Genomic DNA, 19,903 nt, shown 5'->3' on the forward strand with positions numbered 1-19,903 from the left:
TGAGGACTTCAAAAATAGACACCTTTAATGTCAAAACGTTCAGGGATTAGCGAGAGCACCACACAAGAAACAGAGAAACTCTCATGCTAGTCACCATGTGCCTTGAGTGCCTGTTGGAGGAGGAAATATGCTGAGATATCGAAGAAACGTTTCCGTATTTACTCTTTGTGCCCTCGGCAGAAGAGCCAGAAGAAAAAAAACTGACAAAAGAAACTGCGGATACACTGAGACATGAACTGTAAAACCTCCCTTTACAGCTTGGCAGATCCTCCGTACCTGGATGATCTGCAATTCTCTTTCCCCGAGCTTTACGCCGAAATCCTGCCTAGGTCTGCCAGCTCAACCTCTGCCTCCACAAGGTTTTGCAAGGCTCTTCTGGGGCAGGAATGGCAAAGTTTTCAATGTGAGCCCTCTTTATTAAAAAAAAAAAAGAAAAAAGTCTTTGCATATGGAAAATATTTCTTATCATATACTCTATCTCCTTTACTTAAAACCTCTTAAATATATTAAACATCTAACTTGGCCTCACCTCTGTGTTTCTGTACCTCTGCTAATGGCTCCCCTGCCCATTGATACCATCATATGGCTTTTTGCCAGCTCCGCGGCTTCATTATTAGTTCCCTTTCGCAAGCGAAACCCACAGTCAGGGTTGGATTTGAAGGGGGTTGTGACAGTGGCAGAGGATGCTGGGCCCAAGGGAGAGGAATACCAAGGAGTCTTTTTCCTCCGTGAAACTCAATGCTGGTCCAGAGTGCAGAACTGGCTATATCAGGTCCTGGACAGGTGCCAGGAGAGCAAGGAAAAATAGCAACGGTGGCCTGAAATGTCAGAGACCTGATGCTCTGCAGCTCCCGAAGCTGGAATTAGCACGTTACTGCTGGAGAGAGAGGAGAATACAGTACGACATGCTGATTTCTAGCTCAGAAATCTCAAACCTTGGTCACAACATGCCGATAAACAACTTATTGCCTTGCTTCCCTGTTGCGTTCCTTTGGTAGCAGCTGGGTCGAGGGGCCCCCAATCCACCAAAAAACATTTTTTTTGGCTGCTAAAAATTGGGATCAGGGCTTTAGGCCTGTTATGTCTGAATCTGTAGGGTTCCTGAGTAAAAGTCTGCTGTAGTAACACTGGAAGAAAGGTGTAAAGCGAGTTTATGAAAAGGCTTGAAGGGCAGAGAGGTTTTCTAAACGTGTCTTCACCCTGTGTGTTTCTTGCCTTTGATATGTTTGCAATGTCCTCATCTTTATAAAAAAAAGAAATGTAGCAGAATTCACCAGAAAAACTTGTGATCTGCCTTCAGGAGAGGAACCAGGTTCAATCGGTGCCGTACGTGCAAGAACAGTGGGTGCAAACCAGTGTCTCACTGTCTTTCATCTCCAGTGCTCCCCTCTCCAGGGGTCTGGATCTCTGATTCTTTATCGCCGCAGAGATACATCATCCCAGTCAAGGCATCCCTCTTGATCTTGGCCTGGAGTCAGCAGCTCTCCTGGGTTACCCCTCTGGGCTGGCTGGCTGTGTCCCCTGTGCTGTATGCAACACCAACAAGAGCTAAAAGTGCAATAAAACAACCCAAAGACCAGAGGTGAGGAGGAGAAGGAAGAGGAAGGAAGAAGAGACGCACGGGCAGCCTCCCCCAGCCTGGAAGATGTGCAGTTTCTCAGCATTGGGAAGGAAGACCTTGGCGTCTTCCAGGGCCCCGTGAGCTGCCATGGTGAAGTTGGCATCCCCCGAGGTCACCACGTCGAAGACGCATGACTGGAAGTAGACGTCCTCTATGGGCAGCATCTCCTTGCAGAGTGCCCGGGCTGTCTCGGCCGCTGTGCGGCCGCGGCAGCACTCGCTGCGGGAGATGCGCTGGCTGCGGGGGCAGCCGCCCACGCAGAGCTGCAGGTCTTGCTCCTCCGTGAAGGCACGGGCCACCTCCTCAGCTGCCCGGATGGAGAAGGAGAGCTGGCGGCCAGCCTGGCGGACAGCGATGGTGGTGCCGATGTATTCTGCATGGATCTCCACGTGCCGCCCAGGGCTGCGCTCCCGGATGACCAAGCTGCTGCCGCCCGGCCTCTCCCCCCCATTCACTGATCCGTCCTCGAAGGCCGCTGGCAGGTTGTCTATCTCAGCCTGGTAGACCTTCTGGTCGATGCATTCCTTCATGTTCTTGAAGATGATGGTGAGCTGCAGAGAGCAGATCAGAGGGGAGCTGATCTGACCTCCTGGGTGTCAGAGTGGTGGCCGTGTCCCCACCCCAGGTATCTGCTATGTGCAGGTGGCACACATCTGCCTCACTGATGCCTCCCCCTCTGCGCCCAAACCATCTCTCCCACATTGCTGCAGTCCTTTTGGGAAAGCAGCAATGCTTCCTTCTTTCCTTCCTGTGTTTCCTTCTTTCTTTAATCCCATTCAAGCAACTGGAAACTGAGACAGAGCCAAGCCCGGATAGACTTCATGCAGGTGGACCATACATTAACCCATCCCCAGGCAGCAATGGGAGCGTTTGCAGGTCTCACTGCTCCCCTCAAGGACCTTCATCCCACTTGTTCCTGCAGACCTTCATTCCTGATCCCGTGTGGGTTCAGCTGAAGTTATTACTGCCCTCCCCAGCCATTTTAGGGAGTGCAGGGAATGCCCGAAGCCGTTGCTGCATCCCGGGGGTGAGTGGGTTTGCTTCCAAGCCCCATGCATGAGCCTTACCTTGCTGGTGACGGTAGCATTGGAGCCCTTCGCCACTGGCGAGCTGGTTGCTTGCACAAACAAGTAGTCATTGTCCAAGAGAGGCCAGGAACCCTCCACCCGGCAAGTGTGGAAGTCATCGTGGAAAGTGCGGATGTGGGGGTCCCCGAAAGCCGCGCAGTGCTGGTAGGTGGGGGGTTGGCCATGCTTGTAGAGAAAACTCTTCTCGTAGTTGCAGATATCGAGAGACTCAAGGCCCTGGTGGTTGGGGGCCGGGGGCCGGGGTCGGGGCGGTGACGTGGGACCTTCCTTGGAGCAGTTGTTCTGGATCATGAGGTCCTCGATGCCATGGACGGCAGAGTGGTAGGCCAGGTCGCCCCGGCACGTGCGAGCCGTCTTGCGGGTGCAGTGGGAGTAGGAGCGGAGGGCGTCACAGTACGCTGCCGTCCGGCCAGGGCCGCGCAGGTGGAGGGTGGCAGCCACGTACTCCGAATTGCAGCGCAGGATCTTGCACTGGGAAGAAACTGGGAGAGGGACAGGGGCCGCCCGGGGCATCCCAGTAGAACTGGAGGAGTGGGGAAGGGCAGCCCCTTCTCCTCCCACCACCTCCCACCACCTGGCCAGCTTCAGATCTCATGATGGAGACACATTTATCTCCCTGTATTAATGAAGGCAGTGGCTGGGTTAAATGACCTGTTTCTTAGGTGCCTGAGGGGAATAAATCCAGGGCTACCTGCTGCAGAAACAGGCTGGAGCCCAGCACAGAGGCCAGTGACGGGACCGAAGGGGTGTCCTGAAGCAACTGGGATGTGAGACTGTACCTGCGGCATAAGCACTGCCAACAGCAGTTGGGACTGTGGCCCTGGGACGTGGTTCAGATGGAGATTCTTCACCCCGGGGCTTGCCAGGGGACAAACAGGAATTTCTGGGAAACCCCTTCTTCCTATTTCAGCCGTGGTCAGGCCATGCGATTACTCTTTCATGCCAGGCTTGACTGCACCAAGGGCATCCTGCCCCTCAAATGTGATTTCTCCGTGCTGTAGAAGACCACAGCTCCAGGAGGGCTAACGAACCTGCCCCACCAGGGATCATTTAGCTCATTAAACAGAGGGGTCATAAGGGACGGCTGCCCTTGCAGGAGGTGAATGTAAACTGGGCTGTGCAGGGTGATGAGTTTAGGTTTTGCAGGATGTGGGTCGTAACTCTCCTTGTAGAGTGTCTGAGATGCGGGAAGGAGAGTGATGGATATGGCTGGTGCCTTTCAGTAGAAGATCTTGACTTTGGCTGGTCCCTGTGCCCTGCTGTCCCTGCCTTATCTTGGGAGATAATAGAGCTTTTCAGGGCTTTCCCAGGGAAAGTGCCTGCCACAGGAGAGCAGGGGACTGCTCTCCTTGCTGAGGCCGCCCTGTGAGGGGCTGGTGATGCTGGTGGGAGCTGCTGCCTGCCCTTCCCTGGGGCTGGGGTGGGCCGAGGGCACTCTGAGGCTGCCTGAGCCTTGTGGCTGCGACACGAGGACCTTCTGCTGGCTCCAGTCGCCTCCCAGGACCTCTGCCATGGTTGTACCCTCCCTGCACCCGGGGGCTGCAGCTCCCATGGGTATCCTTGCCAGGGGTATGGCTCTGCCCATGCAGTTCCTTACCATGCCTGCAGAAGAGGAGGAGGAAGAGAGCTCGGAGGAAGAAGCTGGGGTTTTCCAGCTGCCCTGGGTTCTTGCTGCAGGCAGGTTTCCCCATTCCAATCCATGCAGAGCCTGGGGGGTTGCTCACCCAGCTCCTCTTGGCTTCATTCAGCAGGTCCCCTGGAAGAAAAGCAGAGGTGGCATCTGAGAGGTGCCAGCAAATGTGGGCTGGCACAGACGTACAGAGTCCCCAGCACCCAGGCAGCTGCCAAACGTGACCCTGCAGGGCCTGGCTGCACTGCTGCCTCTTGGGAGGAGGTGAGCTTTTGAGCAAAATCCCCACGGGTTTGGTTTTTAACTGCTTTCGGCTACTGCAACTTTCGTCTTCCACCCCGAGGCAGCCATGCTGTGCAGTTTGGTGTGTCAGAGAGTTAAAGCTTCCAGCTGCCCTCGGAGAGGATCTGTGAGCTCCAGGGGCTTGGAGAGGCTTTACGGCAGGGATGCGAGTGGCCAATGAGTGTGGAGAGGACCCAACCTCTCCTACACATTGCATGCAGCATGGGCTGCCTCTGTCCCACTGTCATCCGCACCAAAACAAAGGTTTGGAGCATGGCATCCAAGGGGATAGAGTTGAAAAGCCACATTGCAAGTGTGACTGCCATGACGTCCCCAGCCAGCACCACCAGGTGACAGCAACACCTCCTGTTCCACCAAAAACCTGCATCCAGCTTCCCTTAAAGCTGGGAAACCTGCTCTTGGTCACATTCCACCGTTCCCCCTTGCTGCTTTGGCTGCTCCCTGGGTGCCGGCAGGGCTCAAGCTGGCTGGAGGGGGAGTACATTAGCTGCACACATCCAGACACCGGGCTGTGGCAGGAGGAGGTGCAGCCATGGGAAAAAAGTTAAACTTCCCTCGTGCTTCATGGGGGTGGGGATTTGAGTTCTTGGTGGCTTGTTTTAACAGGTAGTTATTAGTCACTTGTTAGTCAAACAGCCTTTCTGCGAAGGTCCTTTTCATACTGATGTATGTGAAATTGGGATTTTTTTTCTCCTCTTTAGCTCTTGTGAGGTCCCAGTTGCCAGAGGCCGATGCTCATGGGGAGGTGTCTGTGCCTGGTACCCTGGGCAGCCCAAGGATGTTACTGACACGGTGACTGCTGGTAAGTGTGAGCTGCAACTGAGGAGGGAAGAGACTGAATTCTCATCTCAAAAATGGAGAAATCACAGTCCGTCTAGCACCTTCCCGCTCCCTTTGCCGTGGCTGCGGCCATCAAACAACCATCACTGGTTGTACTGGCTGGCACGGTGACGTATCCGTGTGCTGGCGGCCCCCTGTGTCCCTCTGCCAGCTGGATTAATGGCTAATAGGGCAGATGTCTGGAGCAAAAACATGCTTCAGACCTGCTGGCAATGCTCTGGCTGCCAGCAACTCTTGGCAGCGGGGACAAGCTGAGCCGACCGTGACAGGGGGAAAGTGGTCTCTGCAGCCCTGGGGCATGGGGACACGAGACCTGGTATTTGGGGTGTGCTGGCGAGCAAGGTACAAGCAGATTGTGTGCTCCAATCCTCCTCCATGTGAGAAACAATACTTAGATTATTTTTATTTTTTTTTACATCTGGTGCCTGGCAATTGCTCTGTCATGGAATTATAGAATGGTTTGGGTTGGACGGGACCTTTAAAGGTCATCTAATCCAACCCCCCTGCAATGAGAAGGGACAACTTCATGTCTTGCCCTACCTGGCTTGACCCTGTTGGACCAGGCGGAGCATCTTTCTTGGGGCTCATGAAGAGCTCATGGGAGCTGGTGACCCCTCAGCATTACGCACCAAAGTCCCCTGGAGGTGGTGACACAGAGGGCACCTGGTGCAAGGCTTAGCAGGTAAACAGCAGGTTAATGTGTAGCAGAGAAGCGTGGCTCTGGCTGGGGCAAGGAGAGGCCCTACCATGGGTTCTGCAGGGAGCAGGACTTTCCTTGGGACATCCTGACCCCAATGGCATTGGGAGAAAGGCAGTAGCAGCAGTTAGAGATGCTCTGCGAGCCCAAGGTGACGCCAGCTGTGAGGGGACATGGATGGTTTCTGGCTGTGCCGGGCGGGGCAATGAGGGGGGCCCCCCAGTCTTCCCTGCCTGGAGACAGCTGCACACAGGATCGGACCCTGGAGCACCCCTGGGTGCCAGTGCCCACGTCCCGCGCCTCGGACCCATGTCCCTGCCCTTGCTTTGCTGCAGCCCCACTCACCTGTGTCAGCCGCCTCTGGAGATGAGCTGGTTCCCAGCACAGGGAGCTCCTTCCGTGGTGGACACGCGGGCCAGCTCGTCCTTGTCACCCAGCTCTACCCCAAGTGACAGCCAGAGAGATCCCTGGGATGACAGCCGGGAAAATGCCAACCTTAGTCCTGGGCACGTCCATGGCTTCACAGCCGGATAAAATCCAGAGTGCTGGTGGGGAAAGCCTGGCTGGGGGTGTGGAGAGCAGACCCCACCACGGGGCACCGTGGTCTCTGCTCTTCCTCCCTGGCTACCTTTGCTCCGTCCTCTTCCCCCCACGGGGCAGAGGATGGGTGTTGAAATAGATCCGCCTAAATTTAGACAGGCTAAACCCCAGCCAAGAACAACAAGCGGAGGGGGCAGAGGGAGACGGTGTGCGGCAAGGGGAGGGCAGAGGAGCCCGAGGAGGAGGTGGGAGCCCTGAGACCCCCCTGGCTGGGTGATGCTGCTCGGTGGCGTGGGATCATGTCACTCGTGGGGTGCAGAATGGGCTGCAGGAGCTGGCACCTGGTTTTCCTTCCTTGGATGATATTGCAACCCCTTGCCTGCACCCTGTGCTTTTCCCTGCGGAGTGAATCCCCACAGGGAATACTTTTTCAGCCCTGTCTCTCATAGATTTCCCTCCTGGGGCACAGCCAAGTCCTGGACACAAACACAGCACTGGCCAAAGGTGGCTGGTGTCCCCAGGGGTCGATGAACATGGGGTCATGCCGGATGGTTCCCGAAAGCCCAACTGCAAGGGCTTGGGTGCAGAAAGTGGCTGCACAACCCCCTGTTCCTGCAGGGAGGAGAAGTGGTGGAGAAATGTCCAGGTCAGGTTTTTTCCAGGGGTGCCCTGTCCGTTTAGGATCCCTGGCAGTTCGGGTTGGAGGGCAGGAATTGAAAGTAGGTCCCTGGGTGTCCCCAGCACCTACGAACCCCTTTGTGAACCCATTCAGAAAAGCCTTCCACCTCCTAAACCAGATTCCTGCTATTTTCCATGTCTTGCCCTTCACGGCAGGGAGCGAAGCCTCGCAGACCCGCAGCACCCTCGGAGCCTCATGCCTACCCAAGCCCTGGAGAGCAGACAGAGCATCAGGGCTTAACCAAATTCCCCCAGGTACTGCCATGCCCCTCCCAGGGGAATTTGCTCCCGATTTCTTCAATGCATCTCTAGACCAGTTTGTGTTGCTTAGGGATGGGGGAGAAAAGGGTTTCCCCCCTCTGGTCCTCTCCTCTCCTGCTCTGACCCTGGCACAAGCTCTTCGCTGCGTACGCCACCCCTGGGGTGGGTCATGGCAGCCACTGCACTGTTCTTCACTGGGGAGAAAAGGAGGGATCGTGGCTGCTTAGTGCAAAATTAGCTTAAATCTACAGTCAGACTCTTGTTTTAAGGGTAACAGTACATCTTCTTTGGGGGCAATAGATAGAGGAAAGGAAAACAAAGAAAAAATACTAGCTTGGGTTCAAATCCCAGCTGGGATTTACATCAGCAGCCACTGGAGGAGGAGGGGTTTAGATACCCAGGGTGTTTTTTTCTTTTTTGCTCCTGGGGCGCATAGAGGCTTTGCAGCTCGTTTCCTTGCCCAGTATTTATGCTCTGGGTCTCTGTTACCTGGTAACAAGGGATAACCAGCGAGTGGAAAAAATGTTGTTTAAAAAATAAGACCCATATCCTAGCATAGCCTCCCAAGGTCCGCCCTGGCCGTGCCTCGGGTGCCCTGTATCCTCCCCATCTGCTGCCCTTGGCTTCCCCGCCGCGAGCCCCCGGCAGGAGGAGGCTCAGACACCCACCGAGGGAATCGGTTACACGCGGGGCGGGAGACGGGGTGGGCAGGTGGGAATTCTTCTGGAACAGCAGACGGTACCATCTGGGCTCGGCAAGAGCGGTGGCCTCTTGGCATCCCACCCTCCCCGCTTCCTTTGGACAAGGGAAGGGGAAACTTCAAATGGAGACACCAAACCGAGGGATATCCAAGTTGTGGGACCCTCCTCACAGCCATGAGACTAGGCGTTATGAGTGGCACCTCCCTGGCGACGTGCCAATCCTGGCCGTACCATGAAACGGAGCCATTGATAGCTTTTACCGCCGTCAGCGGGCGGCAGCTCTCCGAGCTGGGGGCTGCAGGCATATGTTGGGCTGAGGAGACTGGGAATTTCTCCCGAGCTGGCAGAGAGTCACGGTACCGAGACAAAAGCATCTGTGATCAAACTGCTTCCGAAAGCCAACTCCCCCCACTTCCCACCAGCAAAATCAGCTGGAGGTTTAGGAGGCGCAAAGCGCCGGATCCCACCAGCTGCATCACCGGATCCTGCCCCCGAGGGGCCTGCGGAGCCACTGGCCTCACCCAGACCCTGCTGTCCCAGAAGATGAGGCTTTCCCAAGCACTGCAGTGCCCCGGCAGGAGGGAAGAGAGACCCTTTTCGTGGCAGCTGTGTAATTTTTGGTGCAAAACAGGTAGTGTGCAGCTCTGCCTGTGAGCATCGCCCACGTGGATTGGCATCTGGAGCAATGTCATCCCTCCAAAGGTTGAGACAGTGTGGTCACAGCTCGGCTCCAGCCCCCATCTAGCCCAGTCACTAAGGCAATGGGTTTGGCAAGGGTCTGGTTTAACCCTAGTGCTTTGGAGATTTAATCTGCTCAGGGAGAGCAGCCCCGGCTTGGCTTGGAGCTGGCGTCAGCTGCGTCTGCAAACCCACTGCTACCCGGAGCCCTGCTCCCAGCCCAGGTGGGTTTGGACCCGAAATGGCTTGTGTGGACAGGGAAACTCAGCAAAACATATCTAAAGAGGCATCGGGTATCCAACGAGCTCATCTGCCTCCATCAGAGCTGTGGACATGAGCAAACCCTCCTGCCGCCCTCCAGCATCGCTCCTGAACGTGGCTGGATTAAGCCCCTTTTGGGGAGAGCTGCATCAGCCTTTCCTGAGCATCCCCAGGCGAGCAGGATCAGCCTGGCTTCCCAGGATTTTCTGTTCTCTCCAGGAACGGACACAGCAACGCACAGGCCGCTTGCACAGTCCCTGCTTCAAACCCAAAGCATCCACCCTTCTTTCCATGCCGTGCTTGGCACAACCCCCCCCATCTCTCCCTCCCCAAACCTCTGCTGAGGATCCCAGTGCCCCACTTACCCCAGCAAATTCCACTCTGACCAACCACAGGACGGGCCACCAAATGCCCCCAGACCCTCTGGAGGTGAATCCCAGTCCCCGGCGTGGGTTTGGCTCTGGGTAAGAGCGAGGAGGGAATCACGGCTGTTAACACCGCGAGCTTGGTGCAGAGGGAGCAGAAAACAGCTGAACTTTACGACAGCCCGATCCGTCACCGTGAGCTGGAGGAGAGGGGGCTCAGGCGACGCTTTAAAAATAGCCAGTAGTATTTTTGATCCCGAAAGCTGGATTCCAGTGGGGAGGGGAAGGGACAAGGGAGGGAGAGCCTAAGGCTTCCCAACCGCGCACTTCGAATCTGCAGGCAGAGGAAACCCGGCGTGAGATGGACACAGGGTCCCAGCTGGACCACTTGGAGCTACTGATCTCGGGGTTTCTCCAGGGAAAAATGAGCAGGTTGGGAATGCAAAGTACCACTGGAAATTCAAGGCAGGCTCCTCTTTCAGCAGTACCTGCCTCCTCGGGCACAGGAGCGCCTGGCCTGGGCCACAGCAGCCTGTGCCTGCAGGCAACTGCCCTTCTCCCGGCTCTGCAAGGAGGGAGATGGAAAAAAACTGATGAAGATGCAAGTCTGGAGTCAAGTTAAACTCTTCCTCCAGAATTCTTCAGCCCAGGGCATTCCCTCTCCCCTGCTCAGGGAGCTCAGGAGGTCCCAGAGATGCTGGGAGGACCAGAAATCTTGGTGCTACATCTGGAGAGGGAAGATCTCAGGAAGGCTGGTGAAGAATTGGGGAGCTGCATCCTTCAACCGCCCTGCCTGAAGGTGTGACCCAAGTCGTGTGGCACATCGTGGGGGGCTGGCATCCCTTGGGTACCTCCAGAGGAAAACCATCCAGCCTGCTCCCCTGTCCTTGCCTGGGCACTGCTGGGAGACCCTCCTGAGATGCTGACGTGCCGATAAATCACCAGCCCCAAGCACCTGCTCCAGGGCTGCACAGCTGCAGGGCAGGGAAGAGCCGGGGCTAAAAAAAGATGGGAGCAGATGGGGCTGGACACAGCCACCGCTTTGCGGAGGGACCAGGAGATGTCCCCTGCCCTGTTCAGTCTCAGCTGAATGCCAACCCCATGCGTGATGGCAGCAATGCCCAAGCACACGCAGCTGGGATGCTGGGGACCAGCAGCAGGCTCAGACGGCCTCCCCGTGCCTCAGTTTCCCCATCAGTTAAAAGGCAGCGTCCTGGTGTCCACATTGCATGGTGGGAGAGGAATGTCCGGGCTCTGCATGCCTTCGGTGCAAGGATGTCACTGGGTGCCTCCGGACACTGGTGGGAGTCCCCTGCAACCCCAGCCCCTGCGGATGCCTGGAGCTGGCTTTGGGGACGCGGGGACACGACACCACGAGGTGGCAGCAGCACTTTGCGAGTGGCAGCGGGGTTTGGGGCTGGGGGGGGGCAGGAGGGAGAGGTCCTGGCTCAGCATCACAGCAGTCCTGGGACCAGCGGGTTAGATGTCCGAAAAGACACCGAAGGGCCCTCAGTTTCCCCACTCCTGCTTTCATGGCACCCACAGGGTCCTCAAGGCCAAGAGCCCTCCATCACACTGTGTCCCAACAAATGAGTAAAACAAGAGTGGGGGACTTGGAAAAGCCACCCCCAGGTGTCCATGGGGACTGTCCTCTGTCCCCAAACCCTGGGGCACCGTGTTGCCCCTGGACTCCCCCAAGCTCCATCACCGGCTCCGAGCTGGTGGCAAATTTGGGCTTCCTCTGCCCTCAGAGCCATGAGCTGGTGGCCAATGGAGAGGCTTTGGCTCAGTGCGGATGGATTAGCAAAGGGCTGCAGAATCACTTCTAGGGATTTGCTCCTATAAACGGGAATAACATCCCCTCCCAGGAGCCACACTGCCTGTCTCCAGGCCTCCAAAATGCTCCAGCGAGGGATTCTAAATGATGTTTTGGTTGCCTTTAGCAGAGGTCTGGGGAGCAGAGAAGATGGGCTGGAGGGGGGGGACCGTCAGGAAATGGTTTTTCCTCCCTCCCGGGCAGGAGAAGGAAGTGAACTCCCAGCTGAGCTCCTGCTGGTGCCAGCTCAGCCCAAGGATACCTGGAAATGGTATCCTTGGAAAATCCTGGAAATAGGAAGGGAAATAGAGAAATAACTCCCCCACCCCGCAACACATGGGGGATCAGAAAATGCAGTAAATCAGCCAGAGGCTTTTCAAATGTAGTGTAATTCAGTGTCCATTACACAGGATTCGAGGGCGTTTCCTCTCCGAGGAGGTGTGGGGGGGGGGTTGGCTGGGAAGGGAAGAAGCAACTGGATTCCCAGTGTCCCCACTGACCTGTTGAACTTCACTTCGCAGAGCAGGTTCCTGCCAAGGCAACCGAAACCCTCGCCTGGGCTCACTGTTGGGAGCGATCCAGCACGGCCGCCTCTCCGGGGGGATGCTCCCGCAGCCTTCGCCGCCTCCTCTCCCCTCCCAGGGAACATGGGGACCAGAGCAAAAGCCCACAAGGGATGGAAAACACGGCCCCCACATGCGTGTGGTCTGTGTGTGGCGTGATCTTCTCTCACCGTGCGGCTGCCTGTGTGGTGTTACACATATATTATCTGTACAAGAGCGCCGGCATTTTAGAAACACCCGGTGTGCGCACGGCATGTGTGAGTGTGGGCACGGTGTGCGTGAGCATGGGCATGGCGTGTTGGAGGGCCAAACCCCCGGCGCAGAGGTGTAACAGCAGGGGTGCTGCTCTCCATCACCCCTCTCACAGCATCTAGCCCTTCCGCGAGGAGTGTCATCCAAACCAAAGTTCCCCCAGGTTTTCCCATGAGGGGGTTAAACACCCCAGCTCTGTTGCAGACACACCGAAAGGCAAAATCTCTCTTGGGGGTTCAACTCGCTTCACCCATGCAGGGGTTTGCGATTTGCCCCAAAATCAGTGTGTTTTGGGCACCTTCCCTCGCGATGCTGCAGCTCACCAGCAGCACAGGGGGCTCCGAATCTGGCAAGGCGTGAATCCCTGGAGATTAGAGGGTTGGGTTTGGGCTTTTTCTTTGTTTTTTTTTTTCCTTTCCACAATGCCATTCAGGGCCTGGAAAGGCTGTCCCCGTCCCCCTGACCCAGTCCAGCTCGCCAGCACGGCTGTGCAAATCCCTCAGTGCTTTTCCAGGCAACGCTGGGACTCGGATGAGCTGGAGCTGCCGGGGTAAGACACCGCTGGGGGCTTGCAGGGGCTATTTTAAGCGGGGGAAAACGATGGAGAGACGGTTAATTGATTTCTGTGATTAACTAAGAGTTTGTCAGTGCAATACTCTCGGGTTTACTCTCCTTGGGTTTTTTTCTAGTTTGGAATTATTTATTTTCAAACAGTGTTTGGGAGGGGGGAAACATTTCTTTTTCTGTCCCTGAATATTTCCAGTGAGAAAGTCGTTAATCTCCAGATGATATTTAGGCTGGGGAGGGAAACCAGGAGGGGAATGAAAAGCTTCCGACGCCGCTGCGTTGGCTGGCAGGAGAAACCAGGCAGTGCTGGTGCGAGAGGCAGAGCGCGGCTGCTCCGCTTTCAGGGCAGGAATCCCTCCAGCATCCCACCAGGAGCTACCCCACCTCCAGCAGCAAATCCCAACAGGATCCTAGTGGGAGCAATCCCATCGCCAGTAGCAAATTCAGAGCAAATTGTTGCCCCGGCCAGCAGCAAAGTGGCTGAAGCATCTTTGTGCTCCCCATGACTTCCCAGCTGCCTGGCAAACTTTTTATCCATTCTCTCGGTGGAAATGCTCACCGGCAGCATTCTGTTTTCTCTTTTTTTTTTTTCCCCCCCCCATTTAAAAATCAAGAGGAGGGAAATTGTGGTGATTTATTTTGGTGAAAGCATTCCTTGCTGGTTTTCCGGGCACAGGGGTGGAGCAGAGCGTCCCTGCGCACGTTTTCTTTGTACTTGCCAAAGGCGGGACAGCGAGGGGTTAATACGGAGAGGAGCAGGATCCACCCTGATGGACCTGGGGCTGGTTGGTTATTTTTAATTTTATAGACTTGTCAATCAGTGCTTGCCCTCCCTCTCACTTCGGCCAAGGCTGGATGTCAGCTGGCAGGCAGCAAAAATCCACCTCATCCCAGAAATTATTAATAATAATAATAATAATAATAATAATAATAATATCACTGGCAGGGAAAAGTGGAAGCAGGAGAGAGGTGGAGAGAGCACGACAGCCCCTTGGTATTTTGTCCACCTTTCCCGTGCCTTGTGTTTTGCGTGGCTTTTCCTAACCAGAGGAAAAATAAACAGTGGTTTAAGGGATGTTTAAGTCAGCTCTTGAGAGGCTGGAGGAGCCCGTGTTCATCCCTCCACAAAGGAAAAGAAGTGAAAGAGAGAGAAAAGAAAAAAAAAAAAAGCCATGTGGCTCTTTGTGGAAGGAATTAAAATGGGTCCCGGAGGCTGCAAGCGCTGGGATAGAAACAAGCACCGATGGGGACGGGAACCCTGGGAAAGAGGAGTCTCAAAAAGAGACCTGGGGACAGAAAAGCAACAGGCTGGGGAAGGAGGATGTACCAGGACGCTGCCAGCGCCGCTGGGTGCGGGCAGGGACACGGGGGATGTACTGGGACATGTCTTGGTCCCCCCCATCACCGCTGCCCTGCTCCCGGGGGTGCGGGACCGGGATGCGGGTGCCAGGTAGCGCGGGATGCCCAGAGGGCAACTCTATAAACTCTCCTCCGTGCCTGGCACTGGCCTCCCACCCCACGCATCTCTTCGCCCAGGGCTTTGCTACTTCAGAAGAGGAATTAAAAATATGAAAGAAAAGCACGCCGCAGCTGCTGCACTGGGAAAGGCCTGGGAGCTGCCTTGAAGATGGTTCATTTTTTGCCTCCGAGATGCTGGAGGTGAATCCCAAAGGAAATCCTGCAGCCGTGCAGGGAAACGGGACCCTCGGAGTCCCGGGGAGTTCATCCTCCGCTGGGATCCCCCTGACACGTCCCAGGGGCTCCCCGGCCTCTGCACATCCCCGGCAGCCGAAGCCAGGATGAACCCATTGGCATCAAAGGAGCCACCCCAGGTCGACGTTGTTCAACTAAGCTTTTCGGCTAGAGTTATGCCCTGTGAAAACGAGGACATGGTAAAAAAGCAAAAAGTGAAGACAACCCTGTGCCTGGTTGGGAAGCCAATTTGGAAAGCATCCTCCAGTTGCATCGCTGCTTATTTTCCCATTTCCCCCCCCTGTAGCCAACCTTGAGGTTAGACCCTGTTGGTTTTTCACTTCTACGGAGTGGGGAATAAATGAATTAAATTAAATTTTATAGAGCTATATTTATCCTTCGCCATGCCGGCGTCTCCCCAGCTGCATTTCAACCAGCTTTGCTGTGCAAGGGCGGCTCCGAGATGAGGTATCTCGTAAAAGAAACACCCTCAAACAGGTCTCCTTGGATCTGAATTAATCATCTCCTTGGGTTTTTGTCTTTGCGAGAGATTTCTTTTTTTTTAATGCAGTCGGGTCTTCCAGAAAATGGACGGTAACAAAGCGCAGTTAAATATATTGTCTGGTGACCGCAAAACAAATGCTGTCAGGAAAATGGAAGGAAGGCTTGAAAAATGAGATTTCAGAAGGAAATATTGAGGTGGCATCAAACCCGGGGTTGTTTTTGCAGAGGAAGGGAGGTGAGTCTTCCTTAGGGCTCCTGGCGGGCAGAGGAAAAGTTCCCCAAACCCTTGAAAAGTTTGGATTTGGGCTGACTTTGCTGGGCCGGAGGTTTTACCGCTGAAAATATTCAGGAAGTCCCTTTCTAACAAATAACTGAGTCCCAAATCGCCGTGAAGAGACACAAAGCGGTTTTATCGATTTGATTTTTGGGGGGGGTGTGGTGTGGTGTGGTGTGGACAACATGAATATATCTTCACACACACACCCCAAAATGTATTGCAAAATATGTTCACCATCCTCTGCCACTGCCGTGTGCATTTTTAATTCCCCTGCTTTTGGTCTCTCGTCTGTTTTTCCAGGAGAGGACCCATATTCTCTGGGGAATCCCGCTCCCTCGCTTCACCCCCTCCAGGGATGACAATTTCTCCCCGGTAACATCCCTCACTTGCCCTTCCCAGGATCATTTTTACACCCTATAAGGACCTTCCCTCAGCTTTAAATTTTTTTTTTTTATTTTTTTTTTCCAAAAAGCCCTTTTTGTGTCGCCTTCTCAGGGACCTGAATTAAATCCCATGTTTAGCAAACAGGGCGGTGGGGTTGAATGTTCAACGGCTACAGAATCGCTTGTAGGGATCGTGCTGCGGGCACAGACGATCTTTATTCCAGGGATGTATTAGCAAAAAATACTGACTTGAAATGTCCTTTACACCATTTATATCCAGAAGCTTTCTGGGGTTTTTTAACTAAATTCATTTGCAGCAATACCGACCCATTGCTTGCGTAGGGGCTGGAGAAGTTTAAGCAGGAATTATAAAAGCCTCCAGCTTTTATAAAAAAAAAATTACAATGGGCACACAAGGACCTGCCAGGCGCTGGAGCATAGAGCTGGTTTGGTCTGGAGGGCATTATCCAACCTCAATTGCTTTTTTTTTTTCAATCCTACTTAATAGTATTAATCGGCAAGTATCTTTTCTGCTCTTTTCCGAGCTAGGCGCGCTGGGGCTGGAGAACTCACGGCTTTTTTCCTTCAAGGAATAGGCAAAACTGCCCCAATATTTGCAGAAAAATGCTGTTGCCTCTTGCAAAGGGGGAAGTTAAAGGCCGGGAGCAAGCGGGGAACACGCAGCCTGCGAAACTTCAACACGGTGAGCTGTAAAGCCACAAACCCCAGCTTTATTAGCGCTGCCCCATCCCATGCCCTGCATTTTGGGGGAAAAACTACCAACAAAAAAAAATGTCCAAGCCAACCTTCTGTTTACTTTTTTAGAAATAAGTTTGGAAGCTAAAAGTGACAAGGGATGATTTTTTTTTTTTCTTTTTTTTCTTTTTTCTTTTTTTAAAGTCATCCCCGCATTTGCTTCATCAACTTTCGGCTTGTGCTGGAGCAACACGGAGGAAAACTAAATTCCTTGGGATAAAAAGCCGCTCAGCCGCCACGGCGTTAGAAGCACAAAGGTGTCGGCAACACGGCACAGATGAGATTTGTTTAACACTCCGCCGAGCCTTTTAAACCACAAATTAATGAACTTGAGACCAACGCAATATTGATGGTAATCTTTCCTTTTTACTTTGCTTCCTTGTTCCCTCGTTTTCCTGCTCAGTGATTGCCGGGTCTGATGAGGGCTCCTCGCCCTGCACCGCCTCAAAGGCGAAAGGTTACGGTCCGGCAAGGTGGGTTTGAAATAATTTCTTACAAATACATAATTTCACTGGGAAAAACATGTCGGCATTAAGCGGGGAGAGTGGAGCTGCTGGTTCGGGGGCTTTTCCAGGGCCGAAAAGAAAGGATCCTTTCCCATTTTTGAGGAGGTTTATGGGGTTTAATACCTTTTTCTCCTTCTCCACACTTAGAAAAGGCAGTGTGAACCAGCAGTCCTGTAGCTCGGTGGCTATTCAGAAGGATGCACAAACTCCAGATAAATATCTATTTACTTAATTTTTTTTTGGTCCATTGTTATTTTGAAATATCTGGGAAGAGCCATGACTTAAAGCTGGTGGCATCCTCTAACAGCCCGCTCGAAGCCACCACTCCTCTTTGTAAATTCAGAGTCCGCCCCCCCCAGGCCCGCAGAAGTGATGTATTCCTGTCCTTATTTTATAGAAATTTTATAGATTTCCTATAATCAACTTTTCCGGCTTTTGCTAAAGGTTACTTTTTGATTCTTAAACAGAAGGTAGAGATGGATTTAGCCCTCCTGGATTTAAATAAAAGGTGTCAGGACTTTGGGGGCAGAAAACAGGAGAATGAGAAGGAGGGTTTGCAGCCGCAATTATCTAAATTACCTGAATTATCCAAATTACCCTTATGCCTCCCACAGGACAAGATACCTGGCTAGAAAGGCTGAGCTGGGACCACCAGAATCACACGGGGGGGGAGAGAAAACCCAGCTGATGGGAGAAGTGAGGTAAGGATTCAGCAATGGAAAACAGGGATGTTACCATCTTTTATAGTGCCGTCCCGGGGATGTGGTACCCGACAGGCACTCGGGGATGGAGTTATTTCTCCATCTCCTGGGTACGGCCATGGATCTGGGCGGAGGAAGGTCTCAACCTCCTCCCAACCAAAATGCCTTTGCTGGGGACGTGGCTGGGAGCTGTCGAGGAGGAGTATTCCCAAAATGCCTCTTGAAATCCCTTTTCCTCCCCATCCGTATTGAGTCTAACCACCCTCAGCCTCGTCCATCAGATATTACCGCTATTAATTATCCCCCGTGCGAAAACTTTCTAAAATATTCCTCATCCTTGTGGAAAGATTTGCGGTTTGCTTTGCGCAGGCCAGGGCTGGAGCCTTTACTGGCAAAGCAAAATGAGACATTTCTTGCTTTATGATCACATCCCTCCTTTTTCATATAAATAAGTAACGTCACTGGAGAGCTGAGAGAAATTGTGGCGTGCAGTTTTACGGAGGAAACACATCTCAGAGGCAGTAAAAGTTGTATATTATGGTGCGGAGAAAGCAAACTGGGTTTGCAGAAGAGGCTGCGAAGACCTGTGGCGGGCGTCCCTGGCAAAGAGTCGCTGCTGTAACTTTTCCTAACACCAAGTGGGAAAGGTTGGCTTCGGCAGCGGGGAGGATGCTCCCATCCCTGGGGGATGAGCCATCCCAATCTCTTATTTTTTTGGGGCGCAAGAGCGTGGAGCAGGTGGGATTGCTCCTCAAAGTGTTCCCAGGGAGGCAGCAAATTAATAGCTTGGAAAAACAGGAAAGGGGAAAATAGGCAGGGGAATTTCTGACTGGGGAGGGGAATGCTTAAAAAAAAAATCAGCCCCTGCATCCAACCTGCTCCCCGAAAAAATCTGGGGGTTAAACCTGCCCCTCTGAGTCACAGGGGGGCTGCAGCCCCCACCAGGATCCCAGGTCCTGGGGCTGCCTGAGATTTTCTGCAGGAGCTTTAGGGAGGTTACAGGGAATTTTGCCCCATGCACGTATCAGGGGAAACTGAGGCATGGAGCGAGGCAGCGACACCCTCGGTACCTGCTGAAAAGCCCATCTGCCATAACAGACCACCTCCAGGTGGGGACACACAAGGTCCTGGGGACACGCAAAGATGTGGGGACACGCAAGGACGTGGCCTTGGTGCCCTCCGAGCACCCCAAACCGGCCCCATCGCCCCAGGGTGGTCTCCATCCACCCCAGGCCCCCCCAACCCCGCTCGGCCCCACCACCAGCGTCCCCAGGGTTGGGACCAGCCAGTGGCGGTGCCCCGGGAGGCGGAGGGGAGCCCCCACGCAGCCGCCGCGGGGCTGCGCCGTGTGAATTAACCAACTTTGTGTTCCACCAAGCCTTTTCCCTTAATAGCCATCCCCCTCCCCCTCGCTTTTGCCGGCGTTTGAGGAGAAGTGAGGCGTGAGAGATCCTTTGGAATAATGAGGTGTAATTAGCCCTGGCAGCTCTTATCTTCCACACACCCCCCTTCAATTAGATTGAAATAAAAAAAAAAGGCAAGAAGGGTGTGTGTGTGGGGGGGGAATAAAAAGGAAGGTGGTGAGGGAGGGAGGCGAGAAAAAGTTGTACGCCGTGTCCAGCTCCATCCTTCTGGGCTGGGTGCTGGTCCCCGTGGGTGGGGGGTCCTGGCTCTGTCCCCCTTTGCATGGCTGCTGCCGGGGGAGTCAGGGAGGTGGTCCCTGTGCCTCAGTTTCCCTTGGCTGTGGTCTCTGCCTCGGCAGGGTACCAAAACCAACCCCTGCAGCAGGGCAAGAGGCGTTGGGGGCATTGTGGGTGAAACCAGATACTTGATCCCCAAGCATCCCTTGGAGCCCTGAGCATCCTTGGAGCCCCAAGCATCCTGCCGAAGCGGTCCAGAGCTCCCTCTTCCCACCCAGACACCAATTTCTAACCCCGGCTTTGATTCCTGTGGGACACATCAGGCTGCTGGTACAGGAGCAAGGTGGGAAAAGCCCCCATGAGCAGGACCTGGGTGCAACAGGGCTGTTTTTGGACCGCTCCATCCGTCCCAGCTCATCCCCGCGTCCCTCCCAGCCTCCGATGCTGCCTGTCCACCCCGCTCCTGCCCTGCTGCCATTCCCGCTCGGCCCTTGCTCTTTCGTACCCGTGACCCTGATCTTCAGGCTGACAAGCTGATGGATGGGCAGCGCCCCAGTGATTTACGACGTCCTTTAATATTTGG

General features: G+C 54.2%; 1 protein-coding gene across 10 annotated transcripts; it reads right to left on the reverse strand.

Annotated features, from left to right (window-relative positions):
* HJV (hemojuvelin BMP co-receptor) lies at window positions 1–9,858 on the reverse strand. Of its 10 annotated transcripts, XM_074566782.1 has the most exons (6): window positions 6,808–6,830; window positions 6,525–6,646; window positions 4,307–4,465; window positions 3,489–3,704; window positions 2,689–3,191; window positions 1–2,172 (listed from the first exon to the last, which is right to left on the reverse strand). In XM_074566782.1, exons 5-6 carry the CDS (start codon window positions 2,998–3,000, stop codon window positions 1,549–1,551), a joined length of 936 nt encoding a protein of 311 aa, XP_074422883.1. In that variant the 5' UTR covers window positions 3,001–3,191; window positions 3,489–3,704; window positions 4,307–4,465; window positions 6,525–6,646; window positions 6,808–6,830; the 3' UTR covers window positions 1–1,548. The 10 variants fall into 10 exon arrangements, with proteins under 10 accessions (XP_074422883.1, XP_074422874.1, XP_074422877.1 ...); XM_074566773.1 differs by lacking the exons at window positions 3,489–3,704; window positions 6,808–6,830 and adding an exon at window positions 9,664–9,858 and having other exon boundaries at window positions 2,689–3,232; XM_074566776.1 differs by lacking the exons at window positions 3,489–3,704; window positions 6,808–6,830 and adding an exon at window positions 9,664–9,817.
* Between the last annotated feature and the right edge of the window lie 10,045 nt (window positions 9,859–19,903).

The sequence above is a fragment of the Larus michahellis genome, chromosome 24 (genome assembly GCF_964199755.1).
Source record: "Larus michahellis chromosome 24, bLarMic1.1, whole genome shotgun sequence".
Classification (NCBI taxonomy): domain Eukaryota; kingdom Metazoa; phylum Chordata; class Aves; order Charadriiformes; family Laridae; genus Larus; species Larus michahellis.